Source organism: Aphidius gifuensis, linkage group LG3 (assembly GCF_014905175.1).
Source record: "Aphidius gifuensis isolate YNYX2018 linkage group LG3, ASM1490517v1, whole genome shotgun sequence".
NCBI lineage: Eukaryota > Metazoa > Arthropoda > Insecta > Hymenoptera > Braconidae > Aphidius > Aphidius gifuensis.
Window position 1 is genome coordinate 3,620,261 of NC_057790.1, and position 20,486 is coordinate 3,640,746.

The window sequence follows — 20,486 nt, forward strand, 5'->3', positions numbered from 1 at the left end:
TAAAACATCTGCTCAATTAGCTAAAAAAAAAAATTAACTTATTGATAAATTGAAATAATTTATAGTAAAAAAATTAAGGAAAAAACTTGTTACAAGAAAAAAAAAAAAAAGTATACGGTCGTCGACCCGATTTTATGCTATAGCATTTATTGATTTACAATTTTCTTTTTTTATCAACCTTCTTACATTATTTTTTACTTGTAAATGTCATTACTAGATTTGCTATAACTATATAACCGGTCTTTGCTTGCGTCAACTCATTCTCAGCAACTTTTCAAACACGCAATGTAAATTATTTATTACAAAATTGTCTACGTAAACTCTGGATACTTGACGCGATTTTTTTTTTTTTTTTTTTTATGATTCTTTTTATTATTTAACATGATTTTATTATTCTTCAATCTTTGTTTTAATTGATTGTTTATTTTTATCAATAAATATACATCTATTTGTGTTAAATTAATTGATGATAATTTTATTATTTATTTGTGATTATAGTCAGCATCAATAATTGCATCTGCATATATATTATTAACTATTAATTTTTTTTTTTTTTATATATATTTACATTTTTTCTATTTTAAGTTTATTGATTAAATATATTTTTTATTTTTTTACTGGATGGATTGACACGTGTATTTGATAACACATGCCAAAGTGAATGAAATTTTTTTTTTTTTTAAACTTTATTTTTTGCAATTTACTCTGATGGGTATACTTAAGTTTTTTTTTTATTTCTATTTTGATATATACTTATTTTTGCTGATTTTTCATCTACTTGAATGTTGTGTACTTTTTATATATATTTTTTGATCGATTTACACACAGTAGACAGATATTTATATAATAATAAAAAAATATGAAATATATATACAATGTATAGTTTGAATGAAAAATTCTATTGAAAATATATCTACTGTGTTATATTTTATTGTTTATTATTATTATTTAATATAAAATGAAAAAAAAAAAAAATTATTTGGTTATGAGGGCAAAGTATCGTGACAAGAGGTAAAACTATAGCTTCTGGCAAAATGGCAAAAATACTGGGTTAAAAAATTATTGAGAGTTGGGGGGGTGCATATAGGCAAACTGCTGCAGTCGATCGAAAATTCCCGGGTCGTTGCCTCTGGGATGCAGTTACGTAAGGGATAAAATATATTATTTAAAAAAAAAAAAAACGAGAATTTATAAAAATCATGAAAAATTGATGTCTCAGTTTAGCCGTTCAGACGCCCATCCCTTTCCCAAATATAAATATTTACGATTGAAAAAAAAAAACTAAAATAAAAAAAAAATATAAAAAAAAAACTACCAGAATTTTTACTATCCAAAAAGTACATACACAAATTTAAAATTAATCCATTCATCCAATTATCAAGTTAACTTTAAAAAGTTGAATATATTTTTCCAATTTATTTTTATTCTACTTGTTATTTATTTTTTATATAAAAAAATGATATACAAAAAAAAATAAACCAGCGAAATAAAATAAATTGCTACAAGCCAATTAAATATTATAATCAATTTAATATAATAATAATAATAATAGTACCAATCAAATATAGTTGAAATAAAAAAAAATAAAAATTTCATTGTACAATCTTTATATCCATAAAGTTTTGTAATATCGTCGAGTTTGATTCCACTGTAATTTTTAAGCTTTTCATTCTCATTTATTTATTCATATTGCCAACCATTTACAGGGTATATATAAAAAAAAAAAAAAATAGGTACTTAATCGAGTTATAAATGAAAAAAAAAAAAAAAAAAAAAAAAATATGATAAAAAGGGTTTGTAGTGATTTCGATTATCTTTGAACTGATTAATAATTTAATCTTGTTAATTTTTTGTTATTTTTTTTTCTTAATTACTTTAATTAATTAACAAAACCATTTATATAGAATAAATTAATCGAGTTTATAATTATTGACTTTAAATATGGCAAAGAAGTATATATAATTTTTTGTTTAATTTTTTTTTTTTCATTTTCTGTGCATTTTGTTATGAATTAATTTATATATTTTTTTTTGTTATATATATATGAATATATATATATTATTTCTGTAGAACAAGAGAGGTATCTTAGCGGCCTCTGACCCATCGCAAGAGAGCGTCTGCTAGTACATCCAAATGCGCCTTCGTCTGAAAGCCAATAATGAATATTCATACGCTTGAATAACCCAGTTCTAAATTAACTATTCAAACTGCATTTTAATCATTTTTTTTTCAAAATAACACGTTAAATTACACGTTTAATTAAATACATAAATCATATATATAATATATTATTTTTTTTATAAATAGCAGTAAGAAAAGAAGAGAATAAATGATGAAAAATAATAATATCTAATGTGATTAATTGAAATTAGAAAATTCAATTAGATAATGCGTAAAATGGTAATAAATAAATGTATATTTTTTGATACTCACAGTTTTGTAAAACATGCAGGCTTGACGATCTTCATCTTCACCCGTCGGACAGTCAATGAAACCGTCACATAATACATGATCATCAATACAACGATATCTGCCCATTCTATCTGGCGTTGGACAGGCAAATCTCTCCATTCCGTCCTCGGAAGACGGACACTCTAAAAAATATTAAATAATATTTTTAATGACTATTTTTATTGTAAATAATTTTTTAATATTTAATCTAGAATAATTAATATTCGATGAGTTATTTATCGTCAGATTTAGTGACACCATGACTAGAATTTTAATCAAATATGTGATCATATCTTTCTGTTTTTATTACAATGACTACAAAAAAATAAAAAGAACCATGACTCATGACTACAATCATGATAACGTTTAACTATCGACTTATGTCTAATTTTTTTTTCATTTATAATTACGTATAGCCATTTAATATGAAAAAAAAAAAAGTTTACATGTTGTTTGTACATTAAATCTACTTTCTTTTTGTTTTAGTAAAAAAAATTAATAAAAGTTTAATGACTACACCAGACTACAATTAAATATGACTATGATTGGGACTATGAAACAACCCCTCGTCAATATCATGAATAGTTATATGAATTTTTTGGAGGCATATGTTATTTTGTTATTGATATTTATGATTGTCTAGTCAACAGGTTGTTTAATCGTAAAGTACCATCAATGACTATGACCACTGGCTATTTTTGTAGGGCATGTGACATTAAAATAGTTTTAATGAATTTTATATTGACTTGAACTAATTTTTTAGTAAGTAGAAAAGCTCGGTTTTTAGTCAGACGTGGAAATAAACATTTAAAAACTTGTCATTGAAAAAAGAAAAAAAAAATATTAAATAACGTTATTGAATACTTCAAATAAACTCAAAAAGTTTTTACAGTAATTATTAATAATTTTGACTATTGACAGTGATAATTTTGGTTACTTAAATTTTATTGATTTAAATTTTTTTTTTTTGATTTTGTTAATTCTCATTGGGGTCAGTAGTACATCTCGGTATTCAGTCAGACTTGAAAATCAAATACTTAAAATAGACTAAAATATATTATTTATCGTAAATTATAAAATTAATTTTTTTTATTTTACAATTATGATAAACAGTTGAATATTTAATAAATTTATTTTCACTAAATAAATAAATAATAAATAGTTTATAAATTGAAATTTATTCATTTAATTTTTTTCTAGTAAATGCAATGACTGAACAATTGAATTTCTTAACAAAGAAACAATAGTGAGAAATATTTTAAAATAAGATATTTCAGCTATTAACAATTCATGCTTTGTTTTCTATTAATTTATCATAATAGAAGATAGATTTCAGTGACATATTATTGTCGTTTTTTCAAATAGATATTATGTTAAACAGGTTAATGAACTATAAAATAATAAAAAAGAGAACATTTATTTACTCAAAATTTATATATAAATTTTAAAGATAAGCAGTTGATGAACATAAATATATAATTGAAATTTTAAAATAAATAATATATATTGTATTTGAAAATTAGACCAATGAACTCATCACAATAACGTTTTAAAAAGTAAAACTATTGTTTCACAAAGAGAACATCGAAACAATAAATCATTTTAAGTTTATCAAAAAAAAAAAAAAAATAAATAAAACAATACAATTTAAACAATCAATATTTTTCAACAAGTATTCTATAGATATATATCAATTTCAAATGATAATAACAACAATATGATATCGTATTTTATAAAAGTATAATCATTACTGAATGACGCACGAGAAATTGTAATTCAATAAAATTATTATTCACATATACTGTGGGTATACAATATAATTATAGAGGTGTAAAAAATCAACAGTAATATATGTATAAAAAATCTATTTTTATAAACACACATATTTGAAAAAAAAAAAATTCTGAATTGAAATTTTTTACACAAACACTTTGACAATTTATTGATCGTAAAATAAATAAAATGAATTTAAATAAATTGAAAAAAAAAAAACAACAGATTTCTAAAAAATAATTTTAACATTTTTTTTCAAAAATATAATATCTATTTTGTATATATATTACCTATATATAAAATTATTCTTTGAAAAAAAAATACTCCACTGGGTTTGTAAATTAAAAAAAAATTTTAAAAAAAGTTACATCAGCTTCCCACTAGGATTTTTTGTATTTCATTTCAACTGCAAGTCAATGCCATTCAAAAACCAAAATAAAAAAGAAACCAACAAACTTGTAATATTAATAAAAAAAATTTCTTTTAAAACTTTTATAAATATTCTCATTGCGTCATAACTGAAATATTCTATAATAAAAACTAATAATAAATAATATATAAAAAAAAATGTAAATTTGATTATACTTGAAAATTTGTATATTACAAAGATAAAGTTTAATCAAATACGGATTATTATAAAAGTTTTGTAATAGATTTTAAGTTTTTTAATGTATTTACGAATATAAAATTATACATAGGCATGTAATTTTATTTGAAATAAATTACATGAACCACGTATACATGTATATAAAAGTTGTAATAACTTTTACTGCATTCCCATGTGAACAATAAAGCTTAAAATAAACATAATAATAATAATATATACATGAAATATCAATAATATTTAATACATGTAATTTTGTACATAGTGAATATATACAATACATGTATGTAATATTATTAAAATAGTCAAGAACAATCACGCAATGTACATTTGACACGTGAGAATTATATTTAACTGAACAAGTAATTCTCAGAATTATTGACAATCAACAAAATGAATTAACAATTTAACTTGTTCATAAAGCAATTGATGGAAAAAAAGCTCTCAATTGTTTGTTAACACTTGAATAAAAAATAGTGAAATTAAATTGACATTTCATTGGATTTATTTAATTTAATGATCAATATTTTTTTTATTTAATTAATATATAAATTGTATTGTTTCGAAATGTTTGATGACATTTAAAATTTTACACATTGAGCATATTTACATATTTTAAAATAAATAGTATTGTATTTTATTGAATTATTAAATGTGTCATTTGATGTCAAGTGTATATTGCATTGATTGTTGTTATTGTTATTTTATGTTTGAGATTTTGTATTGACATGTTCAAACGAATGCCAGAAGCACAATAATTCAATACACAAGGTAAATTTTCTTTTTTTTTTTTTTTTTCCATCAACAAAGTTATATCAAAGACCAAGATGTTTGACAGGTTTTTTTTTTATTATTTTTATTATATATTGTTTTTTTGTTATTCAACTTGTTCATTTTATTATATAACCTATATTTGCATTTATTGTTACTTTTTTGTTTCATGTAAAATTTTATTTTATTTTGTGAAGAGTTTAATTATTTTATTTTTCATAATTGCTTTGTTAATTTTTACATCAAGTGGTGCTATTGTTGTTCTATTCGGGGAATATAATAAATTTGTAAAAAAAAGAAGGTAATTAAAAAATTTAAAGAAAAGGTTTGATACAAGATAAAATTGTTTTGCAAAAGCTATTAAGGAGCTGTTGACGTGACCAATTGCCTTTACAATATTAAAATCACGATTAATATCGCGTGATAAAAATACAAAAAAAAAATAATAACACGGCTTGTTAAATATTTTTGACTCAATTTTAAACAAAATTATTATACATAATAAATCAGAATATATATTTTTAGAATAATCGATGAATAAAGTTAAAATTAAATTAAATAGAAAAAATAAAAGAGTAAATTAAAGTAATATCCGAGTTGAATAATTTTATAAAGTTTTTTTTCTTTTATTCATTAAAACCTGAATTTAATTATTCTAGTCTAATTTTCTATTTTTTTTTTCTGACATGTGAATTGTATACATGCTACAGGTAGATCAATATTAAACTATTTATAGATGAAAAAATTTATTATCATTATAATTTTAAAAATAATGTTTAAAAAAAAATTTCAAGATTTATTTTCTTGTTTAATTTAACTGAAAATAATTTAATATTAAATAAATAAACTGAATACCTTCAGTTATAACAATGAAATAAAAAAGATTGAAAAATAAAAAAAATAAAATAAATTGGTTATTTTAATAAGTATTAAAAAAGATAAAATAACAATTTAGAAAAAAATCTTGCCAATCGATTTTAACCGGGTAAAATAAGAAAACAAAAAATGTCAACACGACACACAAGGAAGAATATCTAAAAAATAATATAAAAAAAAAAAAAAAAAAAAGATTCATCGGTGTTCTAGTTTGGAAAATCCCCGGGCATCTATTGAGCTTTTTAGTATATATATGATGATGAAGAAGAAGACACATATATACGCATTGTATATAAAAGAAAATCTACGTTAGCCACACTCAATGCTTTTCTTCGAGAGCCTCTTCTGATTACTTTTTAACATATAGTTTATAAAATGAAAATTAAACCAAGATTTAACCATTCAATTTAATATTAATACCTACATTACAAAGATATAAAAGCTCTTTATAATATAAAAATATATATAATAAAAATTGATTAAAATAAATGTTTGTAAAACGAAAAATATAATATAATTTATATATTTTTATTAAATTACTTAAAATAACAAAATAAATAAAAATATCATAAAAAAAAGAAAAGGATAAATGCATTTTTTTAAAAAAATATAAAAAGTGCTTTACATCAAATAACATAAACTTTTCTTTTATCATCAAATGAGATATAAAATGTTTTTTTTTTTCCTTAACAACCTTGCACGTATATTTTTATATTTTTAAAAAAATTTTCATGGTAAATTTATTTTACATTATTTATTTTATATTTTTTTTTAACTTGTAATTTAATTATGTTATAAAATAATTCCAATTAAAAAGCTTTATGTGTTACATTAAACGTGAGATAAAATTTCTTTATTTTTTACAAATAAAATACTGATGTATATAAAACAATTTTCATTGCAAAGAAAATCTGTTTATTCGTGTTTTTTTTTTTTCTTTTTATTGTTGAATAAATAAATAAAATACCGATTGTAAATTATTTAGTATATACGTGTGATATTGTTATGTATAAAGCATGATAAAGTCTCTCTATAGTTGTCATTAATGATTCCTGATTTATGCGAAGCTATGCAACTTTTCTTTTGAATTTTTTCATGCATATGTAAATGGCTGGTTGGTATATAAAATGTATATATCAGTGTTGGAGCTTTAGATAATATATATATGTAATACATATATTCATACATGTAAATAGTGAGTGCATTGTGCAAGTTAAGTGCGCGAGTGCAATGTTCGCATGAGAGCGGCGCCGCTTATGTCACACTGTCGTCTTGTCACTACCCCTAAAAATCCATGAGAATTACACTAGTATATTTTTTTTTTTAACACAACTACATCACACATATTAAACAAGCTCTATACGCACTTGTAAAATCACCACCAGTCCTCATCAAGAGAATAAAAGAGTTGAAAAAAAAAATACACTCGAATGTAATAAAAAAAAAAATACATGTAAAAAAATTTAAAAATAAATATTAATTAAAATAAAAAAAAGAGAAAATTAATTTTTCAAATGTCAGTTACACTTTTAAAATTTACCTGTGTATATAAAAATAAATAATATATATTAAAAAAAAAAAAGATATAAATAAAAATGCTTGTACGGAACTAAACCCTCCGGCCCTGAACACTGAAAGTAAATATAAAATCCTGTTGCGCAAAGTAGGTCAGAGGGTGAAAGCGTGGGTGATGTTTAGTGATGTTAGTATAATATTAATATATATATATATATTGTTGATGGGTGGTGTTGTTTTGTCGAGAGGGAAAAACATAGGTCAATTCAAAGACACAAAATTCTTATAATTTATTTTATTAAGTAGACGTGTTACAAGATATTACGTAAGTTATCTTAGAACTTTATCAATCAAATTTATATTTATATGTATAAAAAAATATACAAAAAAATAATAATATAATAGTATATTTATTAATTTATATACATAAAATTAAGGACGATATATTGTACAAAGAAAAAAAAAATAAAACAAACAAATCTAATTCTATGACGATAGTGTTGTTGTTGTTGTTGTTGATGATGATGATGATAGGGATGATAAAATCAGATTAATGATATCAAGAAATATCTATATTGATGATATAATATTTCTGGTCTTTTGTTAACATATTAACTTGCGTCAAAAGAGTTTATGCAGTATATATTTCCATTTAATAAATCATGAAACCAGTGACATGTAGTCACGTTGACTCAATATGTTATATATTTATATCAAGAAACAGCCATTATTTTCACAGCAGGTATATAACATTGTTTTCATAGTTAAAAAATTTTATATTTTACTCATCTTTATCATCAAGTTTTATTATTTATAATTCTTTTGATAAAAAATATACTTAAAAACAAAAAAAATTTATTCAATTTTTAACTATTCACTTTTAATTTTATATTTTTAATTGAACAATAAATATTGAGGATAAAAATATATAAAAAATTTTACATGTAGATAAATATTACCACAGTGTATAAAGGGTATAAGAATATTATAATGTCAGTTATGACAGTTGAATAATATGCCTTTGTATTAATTAACCAACAAATGCCACGTACACTTGTTATTTTTTTTTATTCCCATATGACAGTTAGCCTCTTTATAAATAATAATAATAAAAAAAAATAAACATAAATTTTATTTTTCTCACCTTTTTTTATTTTTATTAATTTATCAACAATAATAAATTTAATATTCTATTCAGTTGTTGATACTACGACCTTATTTTATCTAATTAAATTTTATTATAAATTTCATCTAATTAAAAAATATTATTAATTAACTTTTTTTCTTTTTTGTAATGCAATAAATAATATGTCTACCCACATATTTTAATTAGCTGAATTAACATTATTATATTTTTTTCTATATAAAATCATATAAATAAATATGTGCTTTTAGTTAAAAGCTTTGAAATTCCCTGTGTATATTTTATACTAATATGTGTGTGTGAGAGAATTTTGTGAAAAGGAGCAACAAGTTCACTAAAAACACCTGAGGCCATAATCTTTTATTTACTTATATTTTATATATTTATTCTATGCATTAAAACATGTGTTGAAAAGGTGTGATAATTATTTGATTATTAATCATATAAATACTTTTAAATATATTAAATAAAAAAAAAATATTATTATTATTGTAAAAAAGCTTTCAAGTAAAAAAAAGTTTTTTTTTCTATTTATTATTTATATATTTTGAATTTTTTTTGGGAGCTTTTATTTCATTTATTTAAAGAATTTTTAACGAGTCAAAGTATAACCCTCTAAATCATGTGTTCTTTCACCCATGGGAAGACAGGTGGGCGGACAACAAGACTCTTTTACATTGGACCCTATTTACCAGATTATTCATGTTTTTTTTTTATATGAAACTTTTTTTTTTTTCTTTTATTATTAAATATTACTAACATAAATTTATCTAGACAGTTTTTGGTATTAAAAAGTTGAGTTGAAATTGACAGAATAATAAAAAAAGGTAAAACTTGGATGTGAAATTCATATAAAAATTTGTTGTTATTAGATTGGTTTTTTTTTTTTTTTTTATAATAGAATAAAAAGTCCAAGGGATGAAGAGATATAGGGTATTCATTATTGAGACAAGTAAATTTACTCCCTAGTGGCTTATATGTCCAACATAATTTTATATATATATTTGTTATTCAACAAAATTCCATTAGAATAATATATTCTACTTGCTAAACAACAAAGGCCTTTATACTCGAATAAAAAAAAAAATCATGATTTGTACCTTATCATTGGATTATTTATATTTTTTTTTTTTTTACAACCTTTTTTTCTATAGACAAATGATCCTAAAAGGGATTGATCGATTATACAAAGCTCACATAAAATTCACCATCTAAGTCCATCACAATATATCAAAAAAAAAAGAACAAGTTTTTTTTTTTTTTTGTTTTATTTTTTTTGCCTCGCAAGATAAAAAACAAAGTTGAGTTGAAAAAATATTGAGTATTTCATCATCAGGACATTTAGAAAATTTATATATTTTTTTTGTTAAATTTCGATAAGACAATATGATTATAATCTTTTTTTCCTTCTATTTTTATCTAAAGAAAAAAAAAACTTTAAAAACATTTTTCTTTTTAATCTATCAAGGCTATTTATTTATAAGTTTAAAAAAAAAAAAAAAGTTAATTCACTTTTATCTAGTTAATGTATTGTTTAATTTTAATTAATTATAAAAAAAAAGCAAAAACTTACCAATTTGTGGTACATCATACTGTCGATTGCCACGAGCAGCCCTCAGCATAAATTGTGATGCCATGCCACCAACAGCTGCAGGTAATGATGTCAATGAAGGTGATGAAACTGGTTGTTGCTGTTGTTGTTGTTGTTGCTTTTGTTGCTGTTGTTGTTTTTGATGTAAATTACCATTTGAATTTCTTCTTCTTCCATCTGGTAAATGATTACGTTTACGTAATTTTCTGTTAAATGAATCTTCGTTGTGCGATCTTGAATCATCATCATCATCATCATTCCATGGATTATCATTATAATAATAATCATTATTATTATATTTATCAATACTATCAATATTCCATGATGATGTATCTTTGAGCGGTAATTTTTCATCAGTCAAATCAATCATCAAATCATTATTTTTATTATCAATTAATAATTTATTTTTTTTCAAAATATTATTATTTAATTTAACTGGAAGCTCATTATCATTTACATTGATAATATTATCATGATAACTTGTTCCTGCAAGTCTTTCATTGTCTCTCAATTTTTTATCCAAATTATTATTATTATTATTATTAACTATATTACTATGACTATTGATTAATTTATTTTTTTGTTGTTTTTTTGGATAATAATTATTTAATACTGCACTTGATAATTTATCCATAATAACATTATCATAATTATCATGTAATATTGATAAATCATCATTACGTAATTTTGAAAAATTCCATAAATTATTATTATTATTATTATTTTTACTATTACTATTACTATTAATATATTTATTTTTATAATTTTTTTCATACCAATCAGGTGGTACATCATATGGTATTGATTCGTCTCTTCCATAACCATATCTACTGTATTTATCATATCGATAATCATGCACAGTATTTGATGAATCATGATTTTTATTATTATTATTATTTTTAATATTATTATTTATGAGAGATGATGATGATGCAACAATCATTCCACCAACAGTTGATCGTGGATAGTGGACATCATATCTACCAATTTTTGTTTGTGAACGTTGATTATTATTATTATTATTATTATTATTATTAATATTATTATTTGTATTAATGCTTGATGGACGATTGCCGAGTGTTAATGCAAAACCAAGACTTATATAACCAAGTAACCAAATCATTTGTTTAGCCATTTTAATAAATTTTTTTTTTTTTTTTTTTTCTTTAATTTTTTTTTTATTATTAATAATTTTAATATTTTTAATTAATAAATTTTTTTTATTATTTAAATTTTTATTAATTAACGTTATTTTGAATTTTTTTTATATATTATTATTATTTTTATTTTTATATGGCTGACTAAATATTGAGATTTTTCACTTGAGACACACTACTTGTTTCCACCTACGCGAATAATACAAGTATCTAACCGCAACTTTGAAAATCGATTGCTTCAAGTTGAACTTTATTTTATTTTTTTTTTTTTACTTATTCTGTTTTATTTTTTTTTCTTTTTAACGCAGTTTTATCTTGGCATCGACGCACGTACTTGTATATATATGTATATTATATTTTTTCTTTCTTGTTTTTGTTATTTTTTTTATTATTTTAGTTCTTTTGTTCTTTTTGATAATTTGTGGCTAGACGTGATGGGAATACTTTTATATATATATACAACAATGGTATATTGAATAAAACAAATGACAATCACAATATAAATACATCAAATTTATAATGGAATATAAACAATAGCCAATTTTATCTAAATTTTCTTATTTTTTTTTTTTTTTTATTTCAATTTTTCTAGAAAATTTTCAATCTTTTAATTATTCATTACCAATCAAGTAGATGCACAGTTATTATACTATTATAATAAAGTTAATATAATGCTTTTTGTTTGAATATATTTTATCTTGATATTTAATAACACTTCACTGGTTTTTTCTTCCTTTATCTTCCTTTTATGTTGACCTTCCGTTACATTCAATTGAAACCTGTAAAAGAAAATGAATCTTTTAAATATAATATCGATTATTAAATATTGTGAAAATATTATTATGTGTTTATTAATTTTTTTTTTTTTTTTGAATTATTTAATAATGATAATTGATCAACTATTACGAACGGACTTGGTGTGTGACTTGGTGCTGTTGATGTTGATTGCCATAAATGTGCTTGTGCAGGTGCAGTTTTTTTTTTTTCTATTGGTGCATTTAATTTAAGTGCTAAAAAAAATATACACTCAAGCAAATAAATGATAATATATACAGTTAATATTATTTAATTTTTATCATAAAATTATTTTTTATATATAATTTTAATTGTGCTTGTACTATTTATTGTTGTTTAAATATTTATAAAATGACTATGACATATTTGTATATATATTAAGGTACATTTATCTATATGTAAAAAACATTTATCTATTTTTTTTTTTGTTTTTTTTTTATACTTTCTTTGTTCGCTCGTTTTGATACAGCTTATTTTTTATCCTTTTTTTTTTCTTTGTCACGACCCTTTTTTCAAGATCCCTTGCTATTTTTTTTTTTTTTTTTTTCACGCAATTCAATGATGCTTTTTATTACAATCCTCTCGACCAGACAGAATCTTCAAACCCACCACAAAACACCTTCAATTCTCACGGAGAAAAGGGAATTCTTTTTTTTTTTTTTTTAACCCTCTTAGTAGTTTTATAAATACTCTATCTTTTTTTATGTATATTATATATTATTTATCATTCATTTATTTAATTTTCATACGTATATATTCTTTTTATTTTTTATTTTTACTCTATAAAGGTTTTTTTGTATTTAGGGATCATCAGTTGACCATAAAAATCTATCACAAACTATTATTGTTTTTTATTTATTTATTTTTATACAAACAGCTATATAAACTATATAAATTTATTCTTTTATTTACGATTTATTGCGATTATCTAATCTATATTTTTTCTTTACATTTTTTTCTATTTTATTTTTTCTTTGTTTTATATATCCAATATAATTTATCGTTATTTTGATTTATTTTCTGTCTATAATTTATACTTTTGTATATTAATTTTTCTTTTTTCTTTCTATTATTATATTTTTTTTTTTTTATTTACTTTTTATATTAGCATCTCTATGGACGGTGTATAAGCACATTAATTTTATTTTATTAATTATGAATGTGCGTGTATATTAGATATACGAAATTTTAATTTTTTAATCATCAAATTAAATATTTGCTTTTTCTATTATTGCATTACTTGGTTAATCTTTTAGAATATTTTTTATTTAAAAAAACGTAAAAATAAATGCACTATATTTCAGGTTGTATGCAACAGTTAATTTAATCATAAATTAATAATAAATATTTTTTTAAAAAAGTGCGCTTTCATGCAAAGGCTTACTCGGTGCTTAGAATTTTTGTTAAATCTTATTTATTGATTACATGCTTTTATGAAGTGATGTGCAAAATTAATATAAATTATTGATTTTTCTTTCTGTGTATTTAAAAAATAACAAAAATTTTTAATTTATTTATTTATCTTTTTATAGCTTCATAATAATTGCAATAACAATTTGACAAATAGTCAGATTTAACAACAATAATAACTACAACAACAACAATAGCAATAACAATCAAAAAAAAAAATATCTATATATTTTTTTTTGCTTATTTCATTAGTTTATTAATTTTTTTAACTTAAAAATCTTCCATTTTTAGTATAACAATTGTGTTTTTTTAGAAAAAAAAATTAATTGACATGACATTTGAATGAATTTGTATATTTTTTTTTTCAAATTAGATAATCAATTTTTATCTTAATATAAAATATTAAATACGTGCTTGATATAAATGACAATAATATAATAATAAAACATAAACCGCGTGTATTTCGACATAATCAACAGGTGTATTTTAAAAGTGCATCAAAAATATATTTACGTGATGTGAATATCAATAATAAATAATAAATCATTGACATTGAGTTAATTTAATTTTTTTTCCATGATAATATTATTTATTTTAATTTTAATTAATTTTTCATATATATAACAGAATAAATTGTGCTTTTGTGAATAAAAATTTGTTATTATAAATTTCATATATATATATTTTATCTTTAATTTTCGTAGTTACGTACAAACGTTAATATTTTGCTGATTAAGCTGAATTTTTTAATTTTTTTTTCCGTAAAATCGATCGTCAATTGATGCAATAAACAGTTAACTTTGATGACAACAACGATATTGTATATAAATTCTTTTGATGTCGATGATTTTCGATAAAGTTTTTTTTATTATCTTGTTTATTCTATATATATACTTTTTTTATTTTGTGTTTGCTTATCTATTTATAGCTTGATTTTTTTGTTAACCAAAAATTGTCTGTCACGTATTTCAACAATTGACACTTATGAAAATAATTTTATCTCTTTCCATCCCTTTAAGCTTCAACTATAAATATCAATTGTACTATTTTTCGAAATTTTTTTATTATTCTCATCAGACTATTTTAAAATTTTATATATATTTTATCCCTGCAGTCACTTCACCCACGCTTTAATCCTTTGTAATTTTAAGATGATATAGCCAAACGATTTAACTTTCTTATGTACTTTTTCTTTACATCTATAATTTATATATTTACTTTTTTTTTTCTTCTTTTTTTTCTTTTTATTATCGTTTTCACTTGGCTCATATATTTATATCTCCCCACCCACCCACCCACCCTCTCTCTATTCTCAGTATCTTTTCAGACTGGCAAATTTCATGACGACATAGCATAATATTTTTTTTTTTTTTTGCTTTTTTTTATTTCCTAGACAAGTAATAAGATGAAAAAAATAAAATAAAATTCACTTATAATAATTTATTTGTTTTATTATATATTTTTTTTTTTTTTTTATTCACATTTATGTTGATTTTTTTTTTATACTTTTTTTTAAATTTTTTATATATTAATTTATTTATTAATTTTTCTTACAATCGTTGATTGTTGTATCTTATTAACTGTATTTTTATTATAGTTTTTTTTTCTTCTTCTCCACGTCGTTCTCCACTTTGTCCACAGCTTCGTCGTCCTTCTCTTTTTACTCCTCTTCTTCTATTACCCCCTGCCCCCAATGAGCTTTCCTCGTGCTCCCACGTCTTTTTTTTTTATTCACATAAATCCTCGCGCACTTTTTTTATTTGTTTTATTATTTTTTTTTATCTATTTATTTTTCTCTTTTTATCTATCACAATATATACCTCACTTAACACTTCACTTTTATATATACTTGGACAAAATTTACTTTTTTTAATGCACTTTTTTTCTATTTTGATTACAACTCGTAAATGATTTTTTTTTATGTATTTATTTCAGTCTAGTTTTTAATATTTTACTGTGTTTTTTTTTGTTATAAGAAAGCTTGTTTGTTCATATTTTATCTTAAGACATTTAAAGCTTCATTTTTATTATGGAAAGAAAAAAAATAAAAAGATGAAAATTATGTTTTTATTTACCCTCTTTTTTTAGGCTCAAAATGAAAGTTGTCATGAGGCCATTGACTTTTCTGTATAGACCGAGTTTTCGTTTAATTAAAAAAAAAAAATTTTTTTTCTTTCTTTTTAACAATTATCTTCAGGCACTTTCAAGAATTTTTATGAAAATATATATTTAACAATCACCAGTTTGATAAAATTGAAAAATAAAAATATAAAAATACTACACAGTTATGAAGAAGAAAAGCTAATAAATAATCACAAATATAATTAATTTTCACTGACACATTAAAGTTACATTTCAATTATATGAAAAAAATTAAGTAAAAATTATAAATTAAAAGTTAAAAGTTTAAAAAAACTTTGTATAGATAATTAGAATAGCACAATTATAAATTTTTTAATTAAATTTATAAATAATATATTAAATGTCTTGATGAATTTTCAAATTATTATATAAATATATATTGTTGTGTGTATGCTTATGGTTAAGAGATTTTATCAATCTGCAACAGCAGCTGAGTTGAAGGTGCTGTAGCAGAGAGTAAGAATGTCTCTTTGTATATGGGGGGTAGTGGTGGCACTTTGGTCCGCACCAGCCGGGATATAATACACGTAAAAGAGGTGGTGAACGGCGGGGGATAGATGATACAGCTTGGGGTAGTTTAACCAGAGCGAGCAGGCTGGCGCCCTCACCAGAACTAAAACCCACGCTGCGCCATATTTATCATCATTTTAAAGCCATGCGCATCCCCTTACAAGCACAACTTTTTATCCCCCACTTTTTATCATATATATATAAATTGTTTTTCCCTTTTTTTAATTTATAATATTCTCGTGTTCGTTATCCAAATACTTGGACTTCCGCCTTTTCAATTTTCCTTGACGTACATACTAATTTTCTTATAGATGACACTGTCAACTTTTGCCTGATCGTCATCACGTTTTAATCTTTTTTTTTTTTTTTCTTAATAATCTACTTCATTCATTTCATATTTTTATATATTTTTTTTTTCTTTTCTTTAACTTTATTCACTTGCCATTTCTTTGAATTGTATTTTTTTTTTTTTTTTTTTGGTAATTTTTTCATTCATTTGATATACAAACAAATATTTATTCTTCTTTTTTTTTTTTCATGTCTGTACGTCAATGTCTTTAGCTATTGTTTATCAGTCATCATTTTAAAATGTCATATAAAAATATAATCTTTGTTTATTTAATTTAATATAATAAATCAGTTTCAGCTGACTGAACATGACATCTGAATTCATTAAACAATACAATATTATCTGCTTATCAATTTGAAATATTTGAAAAAAAAAATCTTTAAATTCATTCGTGATTGACAGTATAATAATGCAATAATTAAACAATGCTCAATGTACGTAGACGTTTTTTTTTTTTTACTTACATAAGTTTTAATACAATTTAAACTTTTGTTTAAAAATTTTACAATGTATTTTGATTATATATATTGTTTTTAAATTAAATTAATATTATTTATTTGAAAGAAAAAAAAAAGAAAAAGTAATATACATAACAATTTTAACTTTAACACTAAACACCTACGTAAAAAAATATAAATAAAATTAAAAAACTTGTGTCATTTTAAAAACAAAATAAAATAAAAACAATTTTATGATGTTAAAAGATCATCTTGACAACATTATATTTATACATAGGGACTTTTACAGATAATTGTATTAAATGAATTTCAGTTCACCCCGACCTAGAATGCGTATATATTCGGATACTACAAGACACATAAAATACAAACATGTAGGCGTTGATATATATATATTTATTTACAAATAAGGGAGGAGGTATTGAAGCAGCATCAGCACACGCCCACCAATGACAAATTTTTTTGATAATAAAAATAAATGTAATAAAAAATAAAATATATAAAATAAACGTGATGTATGTATAAAATTGAAATATTTTTCGCAAAATATAATAATGTTATTTTATTGATAAACAATACATATAATATAAATAAATGAAAAATTTAATAATATTTGTAAAAAAAATAATAATATAAATAAATAATATTGAATAAAATTTAATGAAACTATATTTTATTTTTATTTTTCGTTGAGTATTTTAAATCTATCTCATAAATGCCAAAAAAATATGATAAATATTATTGAAATATCAATATCGTATGCATAAATATATTGATATTTCATAAATATGTATTTTTGAAATATCATTTATATATACTTGTATGATTTTTTTCTTTTTTTATCATCATAAAATGAGAAAAAAAATAATTTACGTTCAAATGGCTTCAATTCAGTTGTATAATATTTCATGATAAAGAACGCATTGTCCATGTGAATGATTATATACATTTCATGAGTATTATTTTGTCAGTATTTGGTTTACATTTCACATAAAATATCAAAATTATTTTACGTTGTATTATGACGTTGTCTAATGTTCTATGAATATCATATCTGTCATGAATTATAAGTCATTTTATATTATATTTTGATTTCACATGTCATGTTGTTTCACGAAATGATAATACAATATCATCATAAAAAGAAGATATAAAAGTACAAATACTATATTTTGTTATTAAAATTAAAATTTACAATTATAAATTATGAAAATTTATATAGTCTTTTATAAATTCTTTGGCAATTTATTTTTCATAAATTAAAATTAATATTTCTAAAGATTTTCGTACAAATAAATTGCCAAATAATTTGTAAAAGATTAGATTTTGATTCAAAATTAAAGTTCTTAAAATATAGTACATAGTAATTACATTTTCATTGTAATAATATATGAGTAATTTTGAGTTGAGATAGTTAGATAGTAAATGAGAGAATAACACTTTCTCAATTACACCAAACGAAATTTGATTCTCTACAGGTGATAATAGGATTAACCACGAAACGATACGATTTTATCACAATTACTCAATCAATATACTTTGTATATATACCACAAACTGTTATCCAAGATACACCAGTCTATTTTAAATTGTTAAAAAACTGTTTTTCCTTTTTTACAATTTAATCTATTCGTAGAATTTTTATAAATAATATTATTCAGTATTATAATTTATATTATTATATAAATAACATTGATTAATTGACGGATGTATCATTAATCATAAAGATAAATTATCCATCGTATTTTTTTTTAATAAAACTCTATTAGATATACGAGATATATATATTTTTTTATTTTTTTATTATATTTAGAAGTGGTTGAGATTGCTAAAAAAAAATTGGTATATTATTGATGAATCCTTTAATCTATATACTGTCTGATAAAACATCTATGTACTTTTTTTTTGTTTTTTATATATTTAAGTCTATTTTATGAACGTGGACACATGTGTATATATATATATATTTAGGACACTTGACTCATGAATGAAACATGAAACGTTGCCAAAATTTGATTTTTATTTTTTTTTTCAACGATTACACCTACGCGGAACAAAACGTAGTTGACCTCCTTAAAAATAAAAAAAAAATATATTTATGAAAGAATACAAGTACGTATATAGAATATGTAAAAAAAAAAAATCGATATATTTTAAAAATATCATTTCATTGTATTAACAAAAGAGCGTAACTATCATTTTTTAGAAATTTTTTTTTTTTCAAAATTTCAAAGGTTTTTTTTCAAAAATTAACAACAAAAAAGTATGTAACCCATTGGTTAAAATAGAAAAAGTTTTATTTACAAGGATATACGTCTTTTTGTTATTTGTAACTTTTTTTTCACTAATAATAAAAAGGCGTATCTCCAAGGACTTACGCGTTTTGTCATTTGTGTTTTTTTTTTTCACTCATATAATAAAATAACCACACGAAGAAAAAAAAAAAAACGATTTATTATTATTTTATTATTATTATTTACGTCATAATAATACGGCTAGTCATTATTATTATTATTACATTGTCATGAACTTTATGTAAATAGCTTTTGTAGGCTTAAAATTTATATTTTTTTATAGAGTAATTTTTTTTATTATATTATGAAGTTGTGTATTTTGCATTTTAATAATTATAAAAATTAAAAATGCATAAGTAACGAGATACGGCTTTTCATTTTTGTGGCTTACGTATTTTTTTTATATTTCTTTTTTTTTTTTCTTGAAAAAGAAAAGTAAAATAAACGTAATCGAATTTTTTCAATTTTGAATCAGCTATTTCGGCACTTATGACCTTTTATTACTAAGGCAATGATATATATATTTTAAAATAGCATATGTATTACACGAAATACCAAATTTGATATTTTTGTTATTGAATTGGAAAAATATTATTTTTTTACATGATAAAAATATCAATTTTATTTTTACCTTACAACTTTTTTT

General features: G+C 21.6%; 1 protein-coding gene across 1 annotated transcript; it reads right to left on the reverse strand.

The window, feature by feature from the left end:
• Nucleotides 1-938: 938 nt before the first annotated feature.
• On the reverse strand, nt 939-17,041 carry LOC122851480 (putative uncharacterized protein DDB_G0282499). The gene is made up of 4 exons (XM_044150737.1): nt 15,642-17,041; nt 10,708-12,661; nt 2,434-2,594; nt 939-2,145 (listed from the first exon to the last, which is right to left on the reverse strand). The coding sequence occupies exons 2-4, from the start codon at nt 11,858-11,860 to the stop codon at nt 2,086-2,088; spliced, it is 1,374 nt and encodes a 457-aa protein (XP_044006672.1). The 5' UTR covers nt 11,861-12,661; nt 15,642-17,041; the 3' UTR covers nt 939-2,085.
• Nucleotides 17,042-20,486: the final 3,445 nt, after the last annotated feature.